Genomic DNA, 17,500 nt, shown 5'->3' on the forward strand with positions numbered 1-17,500 from the left:
GTCTCTCTAACTCCGGAAAATCAATGGAAGACTCGGCTATAGTGAGACGCCGCCTTAGCTTTACAACCAATTAGCAAGCAAGAGTGACTAGCTGGTGCTTATGTCTTGTGCTAGTGCTAACGCTATTTTCCCCTTGCCAGTGCTCTTTTAATTCATGTAAACTGAAGGCTAATCTGAATGATGTTCCATTTTAGCGTGTTAGCTAGTGAACTCATTCCCAGTTTGCAACGGCCAATTCCCACTACTTAGTAAGTCCTTGTGGGTGACGCGGTTACGTCGATCCTGCTGCTCACGATCCACGCATAACTCACCACACGCCCCACCGAGAGCAAGTACCACATTATAGTGACCACGAGGAGGTTTCCCCATGTGACTCTACCCTCCCTAGCAACCAGGGGCAATTTGGCTACCCCATGTGACTCTACCCTCCCTAGCAACCAGGGGCAATTTGGCTACCCCATGTGACTGTACCCTCCCTAGCAACCGGGCCAATTTGGCTACCCCATGTGACTCTACCCTCCCTAGCAACCGGGCCAATTTGGCTACCCCATGTGACTCTACCCTCCCTAGCAACCAGGGGCAATTTGGCTACCCCATGTGACTCTACCCTCCCTAGAAACCGGGCCAATTTGGCTACCCCATGTGACTCTACCCTCCCTAGCAACCGGGCCAATTTGGCTACCCCATGTCACTCTACTCTCCCTAGCAACCGGCCCAATTTGGTTACCCCACGTGACTCTACTCTCCCTAGCAACCGGGCCAATTTGGCTACCCATGTGACTCTACCCTCCCTAGCAACTGGGCCAATTTGGCTACCCCATGTGACTCTACCCTCCCTACTCTCCCTGTGTGAGAGTGTGTGTGAGAGTGTGTGTGATAGTGTGTGTGAGAGTGTGTGTGTTAGAGTGTGTGTGTTAGAGTGTGTGTGTTAGAGTGTGTGTGTTAGAGTGTGCGCGTGTGTGTGCGTGTGTGGGTGTGTGTTTGTGCGTGTGTGTTTGTGCGTGCGTGTGTGGGTGTGTGTTTGTGCGTGTGTGTGTGTGTGCTTGTGCGTGTGCGCGTGTGTGTGTGAGTGTGTGTGTGTGAGTGTGTGGGTGTGTGTGGGTGTGTGCGTGTGCGCGTTAGTGTGTGGGTGTGTGGGTGGGTGTGTGTGTGAGTGTGAGTGTGTGTGTGTGTGTGTCTGTGTGTGCGTGTGTGTGTGTGAGTGTGTGGGTGTGTGAGTGTGAGTGTGTGTGCGTGTGTGAGTGTGTGGGTGTGTGTGAGTGTGTGGGTGTGTGTTTGTGTGTGTGTGTGTTTGTGTGTGGGTGTGTGTTTGTGCGTGTGTGTGTGTGTGTGTGTGCGTGAGTGTGTGTGTGTGTGAGTGTGTGGGTGTGTGTGTGTGTGTGCGTGTGCGCGTTAGTGTGTGGGTGTGTGGGTGGGTGTGTGTGTGAGTGTGGGTGTGTGTGAGTGTGAGTGTGTGTGTGTGTGTCTGTGTGTGCGTGTGTGTGTGTGAGTGTGTGGGTGTGTGAGTGTGAGTGTGTGTGCGTGTGTGAGTGTGTGGGTGTGTGTGAGTGTGTGGGTGTGTGTGTTAATTTAACAGTGCGGGAGCCGAAATGAGGAAATAAAAATCTCTAATAATGTCATCATTTGTGTGGTTTTTTCCTTTTGTCCTTTAAACGAGATGTGATTGAATTAATGAGAACCCCGACACAGTAACAGACCTTCACCATTAATCAGAGAACTGGTTTTCTTTATCCAGCACTTCTGTCAGCTCGCTACACTCAAACACACGAGCTAACGATGACCTCCACACTTGTGTGTACCGTTCTGCCTCTGTAATTAAGACTTAAGGAATAATGATGTGCTCACACTGGCTGTGTAATGTGTAATTGACGGTTAGGTGAAGTAGGCGTGTTTACTGATTATATATGTGCATAATCACACGGTGCGACTTCTCCATTCCAGCGTGTGTTGCCTCTGATGATGAGAGTGTTTCGGAGGAGACGACTGCGTTATTTATAACAGGATAATGATTTCCGCCCACTAAGAGATTTCAGCGCAGGAAGTGGGTGGGCGAGCCGCTGTGTCAATATCATTTCATCTAAACACACTTGTAAGTGGGCCGCTAATGTGAACCCATGCAAGAAATAGTTTTTAATCAACTGCCTTCCAAACACTTCTCAACGGATGTTAGTCATCACGCTCAATGAATGTTGCTATTATATAATAAATATAACAGTTTATATGTTAAATGGACTCTATTTCCCTTGATATAGTAATTACAGTTAATTTATATTAATACAATTGACATTTAAATATGATTTTATATGGATCAAATACAAGCTACATTTTTCATGTTGACCACCAATTCAAAACAAGAACGAGAACTGTTTGTAAAATAATTAAAATCAGTTTTATTAGTAAAAGAAGACCTACAGTGCGTTCATAAAGTATTCACACCCTTCATTGTTTACACATGTTGTTATGTTGCAGCCTCATGATAAAATGCTTTAAATTATTAATGTTTTCACATCAGTCTACACTCCATATGCCATAAAGACAAAGCAAGAAAATCAGATTTATGATCACTTTAAAAATGCATTAAAAAGAAAAAACGGAAATATTTTATTGGCATAAGTATTCAGACCCTTTGCTATGACACTTGAGATTCAGCTCAGGTGCTTCCCATCTCTCTTGATCATCTTTGAGATGTTTCTACACTATAATTAGAGTCACCTGTGGTATATTCTGCTGATTGGGCATGATTTGGAAAGGCACACACCTGTCTATATCAGGTATTATAGCTGTGAATGCATATCAGAGCACAAACCAAGCCATGAGGTCAAACGCCTGCAGAGATCAGAGACAGGATTGTGTCGAGGATCTGGGGAAGGATACAAGAAAATTTCGGCTGCATCGAAGGTTCCCAAGAGCACAGCGGCCTCCATAATCCTTAAATGGAAGAAGTTTGGAACAACCAGGACTCTTCCTAGAGCTGACCGCCTGGGCAAACTGAGCGATCGGGGAGACGGGTCTTAGTAAGAGATGTGACCGAGAACGGTGACTCTGGTTGAGCTCCAGAGATCATGTGTGGAGATGGGAGAAACTTCCAGAAGGACGACCATCACTGCAACACTCCACCGATCTGGGCTTTATGGCAGAGTGGCCAGACGGACGCCTCTCCTCAGTGCAACACACATAATAAAGCACCTAAAGGACTCTCAGACTGTGAGGAACAAGATTCTGTGGTCTGATGAAACACAGATTGAACTGTTTGGCCTCAGTTCCGAGTGTCATGTCTGGAGGACACCAGGCACCCCTCATCACCTGCACAATACCATCCCAACGGTGAGGCATGGTGGCGGCGGCATCATACTGTGGGGATGTTTTTCAGCAGCAGGGACTTGGGGACTGGTCAGGGATAAATGAAAGCTGAACTCAGCAATATACAGAGGTATCCTTAATGAAACCTCCTCCAGAGCACTCTGGACCTCAGACTGGGTTGAAGGTTCACCTTCCAACAGGACAATGACCCAAAGCACACAGCCAAGACAACACAAGAGTGGCTTCGGGACAACTCTGTGAATGTCCTTGAGCGGCCCAGCCAGAGCCCAGACTTGAACCCAATCAAATATCTCTGGAGAGATGACGGCCCACCGACGGTCCCCATCCAACCTGATGGAGCTTGAGAGGTCCAGCAAAGAAGAATTTCAGAAAATCCCCAAATCCAGGTGTGCAAAGCGTGTCACATCATCCCCAAAATGACTTGAGGCTGTAATACATTTGCAAAGATATAAACAAATCTGTTTTTTGCTTTATAATTATGGCATATGGAGTGTAGATTGATGTAAATATATATATAATTTAAAGCATTTTAGCATAAGGCCGCAACATAACAAAATGTGAAAAAATGAAGGGGTGTGAATACTTTATAAATGCTCTATATATGCTCAACTTCACACTACATTGATGCATAAATAAAGCTGTTATTTAAATGTTGAATAAATGATATATAGACCTACAGTGAGCTCTGAAGTTGTTAATCGATGGTCAATGCTTCTGTTGAAGACATCAGTGAGCCTTTGAATAAATCGTGAAACTACACTACCCATGATCCTGAGGTGAGATCCACCAATCAGAGAATCCCGTCTGCAGCTCCGCCCACTCCCATGATGCACTGTGAATAACGCAACACTCTGAAAGGACTTCTATATTTCAAAATGCTTTGTGAGGAGGTTTGCACATCTTAAACACAAGTCAAGTGTGTAAAATGATAATAATATGATAATAAGATGATAATAAGAGGAATGTTCACACTCTTCTGGAAGTCAGTCACTAGATTACTGAGAGTTGACTCTGTATATACTTCAGTGTTTGATCATGATCTTTTCCTCCTGTTCTTCAGAGGACTTGTTGCCGCTTGGGTTCCCGAGCATCGACATGGGTCCACAGCTGAAGGTGGTGGAGAGAACTCGAACGGCGACCATGCTGTGCGCGGCCAGTGGAATCCCGGATCCAGAGATCTCCTGGTTTAAAGACTTCCTGCCCATCGAGCCGGCGCTCAGTCAAGGGCGAATCAAACAGCTGCGATCAGGTGCGTGAGGGATCGGACATCGATCAAGTGTTGAAACCGGAACAGTGCTGGAGTAACTAACAATAGTGATGCTAGTAACTTAAAGGGATAGTTCTGTCATCATTTACTCAAACTCATGTCGTTCCAAACCTGCATGACTTTCTTCCGTGGAAAACAAAAGGAGTTGTTAGAGAGAATGACAGCTACAGTACACCACTGTACAGTCACAGTGAATCTCAATCAGCAGCATTTGTGTGATAATGTTGATTAGCACAAATATTAACTTGGACTCGTCCCTCCTGTTCTTTAAATGTGTGTTCCAGTGAGACACTTCCAATGCAAGTCAATGGGGTTTAATCTGTACACATTAAAATACTGTTTCACAAGTATAGACACAAGACATAAACAATATGTGTGTTAACATGATTTTACTGTCATTAAATCACTTAATGACCACATCTGTGTGAAGATAGAGACAATTATACAACTTGTTGCCATGACAACATAATGCCGTAATCCCTAAAACGACTGTAGAAATTATGATTTAAACAACTTTACAGCTCAAATAATACACAAGTTATAACAGAAGAATTAATGTAAGTGCTTTTATAAAATGATAAGCTTCACATTTCTACATTTAAACCCAAAAATTTACCCCAGGGACTTCCATTGAGTTCCATTGTCCCCATTGACTTCCATTGAGTTCCATTGATCCCATTGACTTCCATTGAGTTCCATTGAATCCATTGACTTCCATTGAGTTCCATTGAGTTCCATTGAGTTCCATTGACCCCATTGACTTCCATTGAGTTCCATTGATCCCATTGACTTCCATTGAGTTCCATTGAACCCATTGACTTCCATTGAGTTCCATTGAGTTCCATTGAGTTCCATTGACCCCATTGACTTCCATTGACATCCATTGACCCCATTGACTTCCATTGAGTTCTATTGACCCCATTGACTTCCATTGACCCCATTGACTTCCATTGACTTCCATTGAGTTCTATTGACCCCATTGACTTCCATTGACATCCATTGACCCCATTGACTTCCATTGAGTTCCATTGATCCCATTGACTTCCATTGAGTTCCATTGAACCCATTGACTTCCATTGAGTTCCATTGACATCCACTGACCCCATTGACTTCCATTGAGTTCCACTGACATCCACTGACCCCATTGACTTCCATTGACATCCATTGACCCCATTGACCCCATTGACTTCCATTGAGTTCCATTGAACCCATTGACTTCCATTGAGTTCCATTGAACCCATTGACTTCCATTGACATCCATTGACCCCATTGACTTCCATTGAGTTCCATTGAACCCATTGACTTCCATTGAACCCACTGACTTCCAGTGACATCCATTGACCCCAGTGACTTCCATTGAGTTCCATTGAACCCATTGACTTCCATTGAGTTCCACTGAACCCATTGACTTCCAGTGACATCCATTGACCCCAGTGACTTCCATTGAACCCGTTGACTTCCATTGACTTCCATTGAGTTCCATTGAACCCATTGACTTCCATTGACATCCATTGACCCCATTGACTTCCATTGAGTTCTATTGAACCCATTGACTTCCAGTGACATCCATTGACCCCAGTGACTTCCATTGAGTTCCATTGAACCCATTGACTTCCATTGAGTTCCATTGACATCCACTGACCCCAGTGACTTCCATTGACTTCCATTGACCCCAGTGACATCCATTGAACCCATTGACTTCCATTGAGTTCCATTGACATCCACTGATGCCAGTGACTTCCATTGACATCCATTGACCCCAGTGACATCCATTGACCCCAGTGACTTCCATTGAGTTCCATTGACATCCATTGAGTTCCATTGGCATCCACTGACCCCAGTGACTTCCATTGAGTTCCATTGACATCCATTGAGTTCCATTGGCATCCACTGACCCCAGTGACTTCCATTGACCCCAGTGACTTCCACTGAGTTCCATTGAACCCATTGACTTCCATTGAGTTCCATTGACATCCACTGACCCCAGTGACTTCCATTGACTTCCATTGACCCCAGTGACATCCATTGAACCCATTGACTTCCATTGAGTTCCATTGACATCCACTGATGCCAGTGACTTCCATTGACATCCATTGACCCCAGTGACATCCATTGACCCCAGTGACTTCCATTGAGTTCCATTGACATCCATTGAGTTCCATTGGCATCCACTGACCCCAGTGACTTCCATTGAGTTCCATTGACATCCATTGAGTTCCATTGGCATCCACTGACCCCAGTGACTTCCATTGACCCCAGTGACTTCCACTGAGTTCCATTGAACCCATTGACTTCCATTGAGTTCCATTGACATCCACTGACCCCAGTGACTTCCATTGACTTCCATTGACCCCAGTGACATCCATTGAACCCATTGACTTCCATTGAGTTCCATTGACATCCACTGATGCCAGTGACTTCCATTGACATCCATTGACCCCAGTGACATCCATTGACCCCAGTGACTTCCATTGAGTTCCATTGACATCCATTGAGTTCCATTGGCATCCACTGACCCCAGTGACTTCCATTGACCCCAGTGACTTCCACTGAGTTCCATTGAACCCTTTGACTTCCATTGAGTTCCATTGACATCCACTGACCCCAGTGACTTCCATTGACTTCCATTGACCCCAGTGACATCCATTGAACCCATTGACTTCCATTGAGTTCCATTGACATCCACTGATGCCAGTGACTTCCATTGACATCCATTGACCCCAGTGACATCCATTGACCCCAGTGACTTCCATTGAGTTCCATTGACATCCATTGAGTTCCATTGGCATCCACTGACCCCAGTGACTTCCATTGAGTTCCATTGACATCCATTGAGTTCCATTGGCATCCACTGACCCCAGTGACTTCCATTGACCCCAGTGACTTCCACTGAGTTCCATTGAACCCATTGACTTCCATTGAGTTCCATTGACATCCACTGACCCCAGTGACTTCCATTGACTTCCATTGACCCCAGTGACATCCATTGAACCCATTGACTTCCATTGAGTTCCATTGACATCCACTGATGCCAGTGACTTCCATTGACCCCAGTGACATCCATTGAACCCATTGACTTCCATTGAGTTCCATTGACATCCACTGATGCCAGTGACTTCCATTGACATCCATTGACCCCAGTGACATCCATTGACCCCAGTGACTTCCATTGAGTTCCATTGACATCCATTGAGTTCCATTGGCATCCACTGACCCTAGTGACTTCCATTGAGTTCCATTGACATCCATTGAGTTCCATTGGCATCCACTGACCCCAGTGACTTCCATTGACCCCCAGTGACATCCATTGAACCCATTGACTTCCATTGACCCCAGTGACTTCCATTGAGTTCCATTGACATCCATTGAGTTCCATTGAGTTCCATTTACCCCACTGACTCCCATTGACTTCCAGTGACTTCCATTGACATCCATTGACCCCAGTGACTTCCATTGACCCCATTGAGTTCCATTGACTTGGCATCATGTTGTTGTCCCGTGACGCGGTGCGTCAGAAGTTTCACCCTTAAATGACAGTGTAAAGTCTTGTGAACAGTATTCAGTCAGTTTAAATTCATTTTAATTATGCCGTTCATATAGCCAAACCAAAATACAACGTCCACGCATGTAGTCACGTGGTCTCACAAGGATAAATGAGCCGTTTACAGACTTCAGTTTCACAGTAACTCCAGCAGCACTTCTGCAGTGTGTATTTAAACTGTCACAGATTGTCACTGGGGTTTTTGTACAGCGGTTTGAGCGTCTCATAATACTGAGAAATATTCTGACTCAGGTAAGAGTAAATAAGTAGTTTGCTGAAAAACTACTCAAGTAATTATGTTATAAGTTACTTTATGAAAATGATATATAGTATAAACGGTCCTATAGAACGATAGAAACGAATGTTTCCTTTCACCAGGGATTGATCAAATATACTCTCAAAATCATTCAGGGGTTAATACAGGGGGTTATTCCCCATGTGCTGAGATATTGAGAAGCTGCTTTACACTTGCAAGTTAAATTTTGGTTTTAAAACAAGGCAAAAATAAATTCTCTATTCTCCTAAAGTCTATTGTTTTAGATGAATGCATTAAGCTGTGTTCACACTGCCCGCATCACGCAGCGACACAACGACCTCATCGCATTCATATTCAATGAGAGCTCGCGACTTCTGGCAACACGAGCGACGGCGACCATTGGTGACCAGAAGTGGGCGTGTCCAGTGATGCGACAACGTTGAGAAATGTTTAAATTCATGCAAATGATGAGCGACTTTCGGGAGCGACAGCCAATACGAGAGCAGATGGTAGAGCTCATGTGATCCTAGTATTTTAATAATAATATTAATGGTAAAGAAACGCTGTTTAGACTCTCCACACACACCACTAGCGACCTAACCGTCGTGATACATGCAGTGATAAAGTCAGTGTGTCCGTGTGAACGCAGCTTCACTGTTTTGAAAAAAGAATCTCTAATCGGGACGTTTGAGAAATGACAGACTCCTCACACGTCCTGCTTGTAAACACATTGAGATATTATTATTCAGTATATTGTAGCATGTTTTGTGATTTCTCATCCCTCCTTTATATAACATCACTTGTGCACTTTCGTCCTCTAGCGGGTGAGACGGGCAGGGTAATACAGGAGAGTGTTACCCGCTAGAACACCTTATTTTGAACAAGAGGGGCAAACGGTTCCGTTCAGTGAAAAGTCAAAAGAAGATATCAGATATGATTAATAAAACACTGGAACTGGATCAGGGATATTTGTTCCCCCGAGTCTCTGTTAATTTCCACCACTATTGGCATTGTATCTGTCTACGGTCATTAAAAGTTTGTTTTAGAGATATATTAGCATGTAAACAATATATCCCATCATATACACTCACCTAAAGGATTATTAGGAACACATACTAATACTGTGTTTGACCCCCTTTCACCTTCAGAACTGCCTTAATTCTACGTGGCATTGATTCAACAAGGTGCTGAAAGCATTCTTTAGAAATGTTGGCCCATATTGATAGGATAGCATCTTGCAGTTGATGGAGATTTGTGGGATGCACATCCAGGGCACGAAGCTCCCGTTCCACCACATCCCAAAGATGCTCTATTGGGTTGAGATCTGGTGACTGTGGGGGCCATTTTAGTACAGTGAACTCATTGTCATGTTCAAGAAACCAATTTGAAATGATTCGAGCTTTGTGACATGGTGCATTATCCTGCTGGAAGTAGCCATCAGAGGATGGGTACATGGTGGCCATAAAGGGATGGACATGGTCAGAAACAATGCTCAGGTAGGCCGTGGCATTTAAACGATGCCCAATTGGCACTAAGGGGCCTAAAGTGTGCCAAGAAAACATCCCCCACACCATTACACCACCACCACCAGCCTGCACAGTGGTAACAAGGCATGATGGATCCATGTTCTCATTCTGTTTACGCCAAATTCTGACCGACCATCTGAATGTCTCAACAGAAATCGAGACTCATCAGACCAGGCAACATTTTTCAGTCTTCAACTGTCCAATTTTGGTGAGCTCTTGCAAATTGTAGCCTCTTTTTCCTATTTGTAGTGGAGATGAGTGGTACCCGGTGGGGTCTTCTGCTGTTGTAGCCCATCCGCCTCAAGGTTGTGCGTGTTGTGGCTTCACAAATGCTTTGCTGCATACCTCGGTTGTAACGAGTGGTTATTTCAGGCAAAGTTGCTCTTCTATCAGCTTGAATCAGTCGGCCCATTCTCCTCTGACCTCTAGCATCAACAAGGCATTTTCGCCCACAGGACTGCCGCGATACTGGATGTTTTTCCCTTTTCACACCATTCTTTGTAAACCCTAGAAATGATTGTGCGTGAAAATCCCAGTAACTGAGCAGATTGTGAAATACTCAGACCGGCCCGTCTGGCACCAACAACCATGCCACGCTCAAAATTGCTTAAATCACCTTTCTTTCCCATTCTGACATTCAGTTTGGAGTTCAGGAGATTGTCTTGACCAGGACTACACCCCTAAATGCATTGAAGCAACTGCCATGTGATTGGTTGATTAGATAATTGCATTAATGAGAAATTGAACAGGTGTTCCTAATAATCCTTTAGGTGAGTGTATGTCAAAGTACATTGTGTTAATGTTTGACGCAGTTAAAATATTGTCTAGTGAAGCTCGATCAGTGGTTAAACGTGTTCAGACGGTTCCTCATATGACTCTTTTCCAGAATAACATGATTACAGTTCTTGTGTAGCGACGGGACAGAAAGGGAGGACACCGGCGGCCGTTGATGAGAGCTGTTGTGCTCATGATTTTGACCCCTGCGGGCTTCCGTCCTGCCGCGCACAACGCGTTTGGCTTTATAAACGGATCTAACACTCATAACTCTCTTCTTCACAAAAAATCTGAAATATTTGTGTACTTTGTAATTGAAAAGTAAAAGTACTCAAGTAAAAGTACTCAAGTAAAAGTAACAAGATTAAAAGTACTCAAGCAAAAGTAACGAGATTAAAAGTACTCAAGCAAAAGTAGATTAAAAGTACTCAAGCAAAAGTTAAGAGAGTAAAAGTACTCAAGTAAAAGTACTCAAGTAAAAGTAACAAGATTAAAAGTACTCAAGCAAAAGTAACGAGATTAAAAGTACTCAAGCAAAAGTAAAGAGAGTAAAAGTACTCAAGTAAAAGTACTCATATTTATTTATAAAGTACAAAAAAAATGTAACAGATGTACTCGAGTACTGTACTGTGTTACTTTCCATCGCTGTTCTTAAACTACCGAATTTATGTTGAAACTGTACAAGGACATCATTCACACTCCAATCAGTACTTCATGTTCATTGATTATTTGGTGAGTATTTGTGTAATAAGCAGAATACTGTTCAGTCAGCCGGTGATTATCACAAATAAAGCTCATGCGTGTCATACCGAGTCTTTGTGTGATCATGACTGGCACACTGTACATTATACCTGTACATGGATATGATGTATGAGATTATATATTCTATATATAATCCACTTGATCTGTGCATCATTGTGACCTGCAGCTGTGATATTTAAACAGATTTCACTGTTTTTTCTCATTGTGTGTTTTGGTGTAAATTCTCAGGAGTGTTTGGTGAGTATTTGATTTTTCTAGACCAATCAAACTCCCTCTCCGGTCCTGCGGTTTGATGGCATGCGTTGGCATTCAGCTCATGCCATCTTCCCTCCCTGAGTCCCTGCAGCTGCTCCCTAACGAGTGTGTAGTGACCTCACCCGCCCCGCGGCATGACAGCTCCGCCCGATTGTGGCCTGATAATGAGAACCGACTTTCTAAATAAGGACACGCTTGTTTGTTTTTGTGGAGACTCACTAACCGATTCATAATTAATCAAAACACTCACACAGCTGCGCACACACACTCACACATACGCACAGCTGTGCACACACTCACACACACACACAGCTGTGCACACACTCTCACACACACACACAGCTGTGCACACACACTCACACACACACACAGCTGCGCACACACTCTCACACACACACACAGCTGCGCACACACTCTCACACACACACACACACAGCTGCGCACACACTCTCACACACACACACACAGCTGCGCACACACTCTCACACACACACACAGCTGCGCACACACACTCACACACACACACACAGCTGCGCACACACTCACACACACACACACAGCTGCAGCACACACTCTCACACACACACACACACACAGCTGCACACACACTCACACACACACACACACAGCTGCGCACACACTCTCACACACACACACAGCTGCGCACACACACTCACACACACACACAGCTGCGCACACACACACACAGCTGCGCACACACTCTCACATACACACACACAGCTGCGCACACACACTCACACACACACAGCTGCGCACACACACTCACACACACACACAGCTGCGCACACTCTCACACACACACACACACACACACACACACACAGCTGCGCACACTCTCTCACACACACACACATCTGCGCACACTCTCACACACACACACAGATGCGCACACACTCTCTCACACACACACACAGCTGCATACACACTCTCACACACACACACACACAGCTTCACTTCAGCGAGTACTCAAGAAAAACACTTTACATCTTTCAAGCTGTTGTTTAATTGTTATAGTTTTTCTGAGCAGCATCCAGAACGAACTGTCACATGAGTAACACATATCTGTTGACACTCACAGTCGTGCTGTTGTTCCGTATATCAGCATTTATATTCACAATAGCACTCAAGATTATAAAGTGAATTACAGACGGCGGTGAACGTGTGCTTTATCTCAGCAGTTGTGTCCTCCTGCATTAAACACAGCGATATGTCAGCCGAAACGCATCATGTGACGCCAAAAATGGCTCGAGCGTTGACATTAAATTGAGAATGTTCACCAATGTTCACCAATCAGCTGTGAGCTCGAGACTAAATGTACTGTATCTGTGTTCCAGTGAGATACTTACAGTGGAAGTCAATGGAGTCAATGGAAGTCAATGGGGTCAATGGAAGTCAATGGAGTCAATGGAAGTCAATGGGGTCAATGGAAGTCAATGGGGTCAATGGAAGTCAGTGGGGTCAATGGAAGTCAATGGGGACAATGGAAGTCAATGGGGACAATGGAAGTCAATGGGGACAATGGAAGTCAATAGATGTCAATGGGGTCAATGGAAGTCAATGGAAGTCAATGGAAGTCAATAGATGTCAATGGAAGTCAATGGGGACAATGGAAGTCAATGGAGACAATGGAAGTCAATGGGGACAATGGAAGTCAATAGATGTCAATGGAAGTCAATGGGGACAATGGAAGTCAATAGATGTCAATAGAAGTCAATGGGGTCAACGGAAGTCGATGGGGTCAATGGAAGTCAATGGGGTCAATGGAAGTCAATGGGATCAGTAGAAGTCAATGGAAGTCAATAGATGTCAATGGGGTCAATGGGGTCAATAGATGTCAATGGGGTCAATGGAAGTCAATGGGGTCAGTAGAAGTCAATGGGGACAATGGAAGTCAATGGAAGTCAATGGGGACAATGGAAGTCAATAGATGTCAATGGAGGTCAATGGAAGTCAATAGGGTCAATTTTTGGAGGGTTTAAAATCAGAAATGTGAAGTTTATAATTTTATAAAAGCACTTACATTAATTCTGTTAAAACTTGTGTATTATTTGTAGGGATGCATCGGTCTCGGCTCAGATACTGAAGCTTTTAGACGGATCTGGTATCGGTCCGACGAGCCCGAGCCAAATCTGATACTGTGTGTTAGTCATGTTCGTTACTGTCAAGCTCCAAAAATGACATAAAAGATCCATTAAAACAGCATTAAAGTATTTCATATGACTCGTGCATTTTATTCAAAGCCCCTTGAAGACGTGCGAAGGCTCTGAGAATCACCGAAGTCTGTTTTATAAGTAAATATGTCAAATGCTCGCACAGCGCCAGCGAGTCAGTGAATGCCGCTGCTCTGTTTACACACTCACTCGTAGCTATTTTTAACATTCACGCGGTGCGCAATATTTGAGCGCTACTCGCGAACAACATCTCAGATGTAGTTGCTCAATAGTTCGGTTCACTTATAATATGCATTTAGAACGGCACCGGAGGAGCGTTTGACCAGAATCTGAATAAGAAGTGAATTAAACTACTGTGAACTACAAACAGACACATACAGGACGTCCTGGAGACTTCAGCATGTCAAAATAAAAGCGCGAGGGGTTAAAAGTGAACGATTGAGATATATTACTATTATAATATATGATTATTTGTTTACAAATGATAACAATATTTAAGTTGAACGGGTTCTAATAAATAACTGTGTGAATGAAACATTTTTGCAAATGATTTTACTGGAATCCCTGTTAATGTTGCTGCTGCATTATCAGAACACTAGTTAATAATAAAGTGTTTCTTAATAATTTATATTGAAATAATGTGAGTTTGTGTTTCTTCACATATTAAAGAGAACTCTTCATTAGTTCCACACAATAATGTAAAGATATTCTAAACTGATTATGCAACATAAACAACAACAACAACACAGGGATCGGATCGGGATCGGATCGGGATCAGCCGATACGGAGAATTCCAATATCGGGATCAGATTGGAAGAGAGAGTACTATCTGTGCTTCTCTAATTAATTGATCTGTAAAGTTGTTTAAATCATCGTTGTCATGGTCGTTTTCGAGTTTACAGTGTCACGTCGTCATAGCAACGAAATTGTAAAATTGTAAATAACTTGGTACAGTTGACAGATTAAACCCCATTGACTTGCATTGGAAGTGTCTCACTGGAACACACATGTAAAGAACAGGAGGAACGAGATCAAAGTTAATATTTGTGGTGATCAACATTATGACACAAATGAGATTCACTTACATTGAACCCGGAATATTCCTTTAATCGGCCAATAACGTGTGTGATCATGTAAACGATTGAAATGTTCTTTTAATCGTGTAAGATCGTAAAGAGTTAATCCTATAGATTATTCTGATTTTTGTTGCATATAATCACGTTTATACAGGCTTATTCCGTGTGCACACGTGTTGTGCTCGTGTCTGATGTGCATGTTAATGCACTCACTGGATCATTAATCATCATGAGTTATGATAAATATTATAGTAAGTGTTGTGTAAAACGTGTGTTGCCGCTGCACAGATCAATGAAACACACTGAAGATGCCTCAGTGACAGTCCAGAGGCCGTTCACTCGTCATGTGTGTTTACTGAAGCATCTGATCTCCACTCGTCCTGTGTCCCTGACCCATGATGCAATGGGGTTCTGTATCACCCGCTCACTCTCTCTCTTCTGCATATTCACTTCTCCTCATTCCTCCCTCTTTCTCTTGTGCCCGTGATCATGTTTAAATTCAGTCACATTTCTCTATTTGCAGCGGCAGAATGTATCGAACAGTTCATCTGTATTTATTATTGATTACACGGATATCTGCTGTGTTCTCAGTTCATGTAACATATTTCAGAGAAACATTAAATGAAATGCACAAACATGAACTGTGATTGGTTGCTTTACATGTGACTCAAACCGTAAGTGGGCGGAGCTTGATCTGAATATCCTCATGTTTTATTGATTATAATGGCGCCGATGTGTTTTGGGTTCCATGAGATCTAGAAGGTTCATCAGTCTTGATGAGAGATTGGTGCTCTTAGTTAAACAGGAAGTGCACATCTGGGATGTATTTGACTTTATTAATCTGTCATGTTTTCTCTCTCTCGTGTCTCCGGTGCAGGTGCTCTTCAGATCGAGCGCAGTGAAGAGACGGATCAGGGGAAGTACGAGTGCGTGGCGTCTAACTCTCAGGGCGTGCGCTACTCGTCCCCTGCCAACTTATACGTGAGAGGTATGAAACACAGTAGGTACTCCGTAGGTAACATACTCTCATTCATACACGACTGTTACAGTTTATATGTACAGTACACACGAGTCTCTTATTCTGTGTCAGCAATGATGTTTATTTACAATAACATGTTTGTGTTGATCTTACGGAGCGATGAGAGTTCTGTTCGGAATAGAATACTAGTGTACTACTTACAGAACACTGCGCAGTGTGCACTCGATCAGTGAAACAAGCATTATTATATAATAGAAGTATCAAACAGTTGTGTATCACATTATTATCTCATGACCTCAGTTAAATGATTCTAATGAAACCTGTCAAGAAAACGTCCTGCTCATATTTAAAAGTACTATTGAGGGTCTGTGTATCTCCGCGAGTATTGACGCTGGCTATCACAGCTGGAATCGTGAGTTTGAATCCAGGACGTGCTGAGTGACTCCAGTCAGGTCTCCTTAGCAACCAAATTGGCCCGTTTGCTAGGGAGGGTAGAGTCACATGGGGTAACCTCCTCGTGGTGGTGATTAGTGGTTCTCTCAATGGGGCGTGTGGTGAGTTGTGTGTGGATCGTGGAGAGTAGCATGAGTCTCCACATGCTGTGAGTCTCCGCGGTGTCATGCACAACGAGTCACGTGATCAGATGCACGGATTGACGGTCTCAGAAGCGGAGGCAACTGAGACTTGTATTCCGCCACCCGGATTGAAGCGAGTAACCGCGCCACCACGAGGACCTACTAAGTAGTGGGAATTGAACAGAAAACTTGACATTATATTTTGCATAAAATAAATGTTAGATTGAGGACATTGAGAATTTTTGGCGTTGTAACATCATTACCGTAATACAGTAACATCATTATAGTAACACACAGTAACACGTAACATCATTACCGTAACACAGTAACATAATTACAGTAACACAGTAACATCATTACCGTAACACAGTAACATAATTACAGTAACGCAGTAACATAATTACCTTAACACAGTAACATCATTACAGTAACACAGTAACATCATTACCTGAACACAGTAACATCATTACCGTAACACAGTAACATCATTACCTGAACACAGTAACACAGTAACATCATTACCGTAACACAGTAACATCATCACAGTAACACAGTAACATCATTACCTGAACACAGTAACACAGTAACATCATTACCGTAACACAGTAACATCATTACCGGAACACAGTAACATCATTACCGTAACACAGTAACATCATTACCGTAACACAGTAACACACAGTAACATCATTACCGTAACACAGTAACATAATTACCGTAACATAGTAACGCACAATAACATCATTACCGTAACCCATAGTAACACACAGTAACATCATTACCGTAACACACGGTAACACAGTAACATCATTACCGTAACACATAGTAACACACAGAAACACAGTAACATCATTACCGTAACACACAGTAACACAGTAACATCAATACCGTAACACAGTAACACGGTAAAACAGTTACACAATAACACAGTAACATCATTACCGTAACACAGTAACACACAGTAACATCATTACCG

The 17,500-nt window shown here is 43.3% G+C and overlaps 1 protein-coding gene across 1 annotated transcript in view; it reads left to right on the forward strand.

Moving 5' to 3' along the window:
* LOC127645047 (receptor-type tyrosine-protein phosphatase S-like) overlaps positions 1-17,500 on the forward strand; it is a 148,327-nt gene that overhangs the window by 54,722 nt on the left and 76,105 nt on the right. The window contains 2 exon segments of the mRNA XM_052128563.1: positions 4,382-4,570; positions 15,848-15,958. Coding sequence (XP_051984523.1) covers positions 4,382-4,570; positions 15,848-15,958 — 300 coding nt within the window.

This window comes from Xyrauchen texanus, chromosome 6 (genome assembly GCF_025860055.1).
Source record: "Xyrauchen texanus isolate HMW12.3.18 chromosome 6, RBS_HiC_50CHRs, whole genome shotgun sequence".
NCBI classification, from domain to species: domain Eukaryota; kingdom Metazoa; phylum Chordata; class Actinopteri; order Cypriniformes; family Catostomidae; genus Xyrauchen; species Xyrauchen texanus.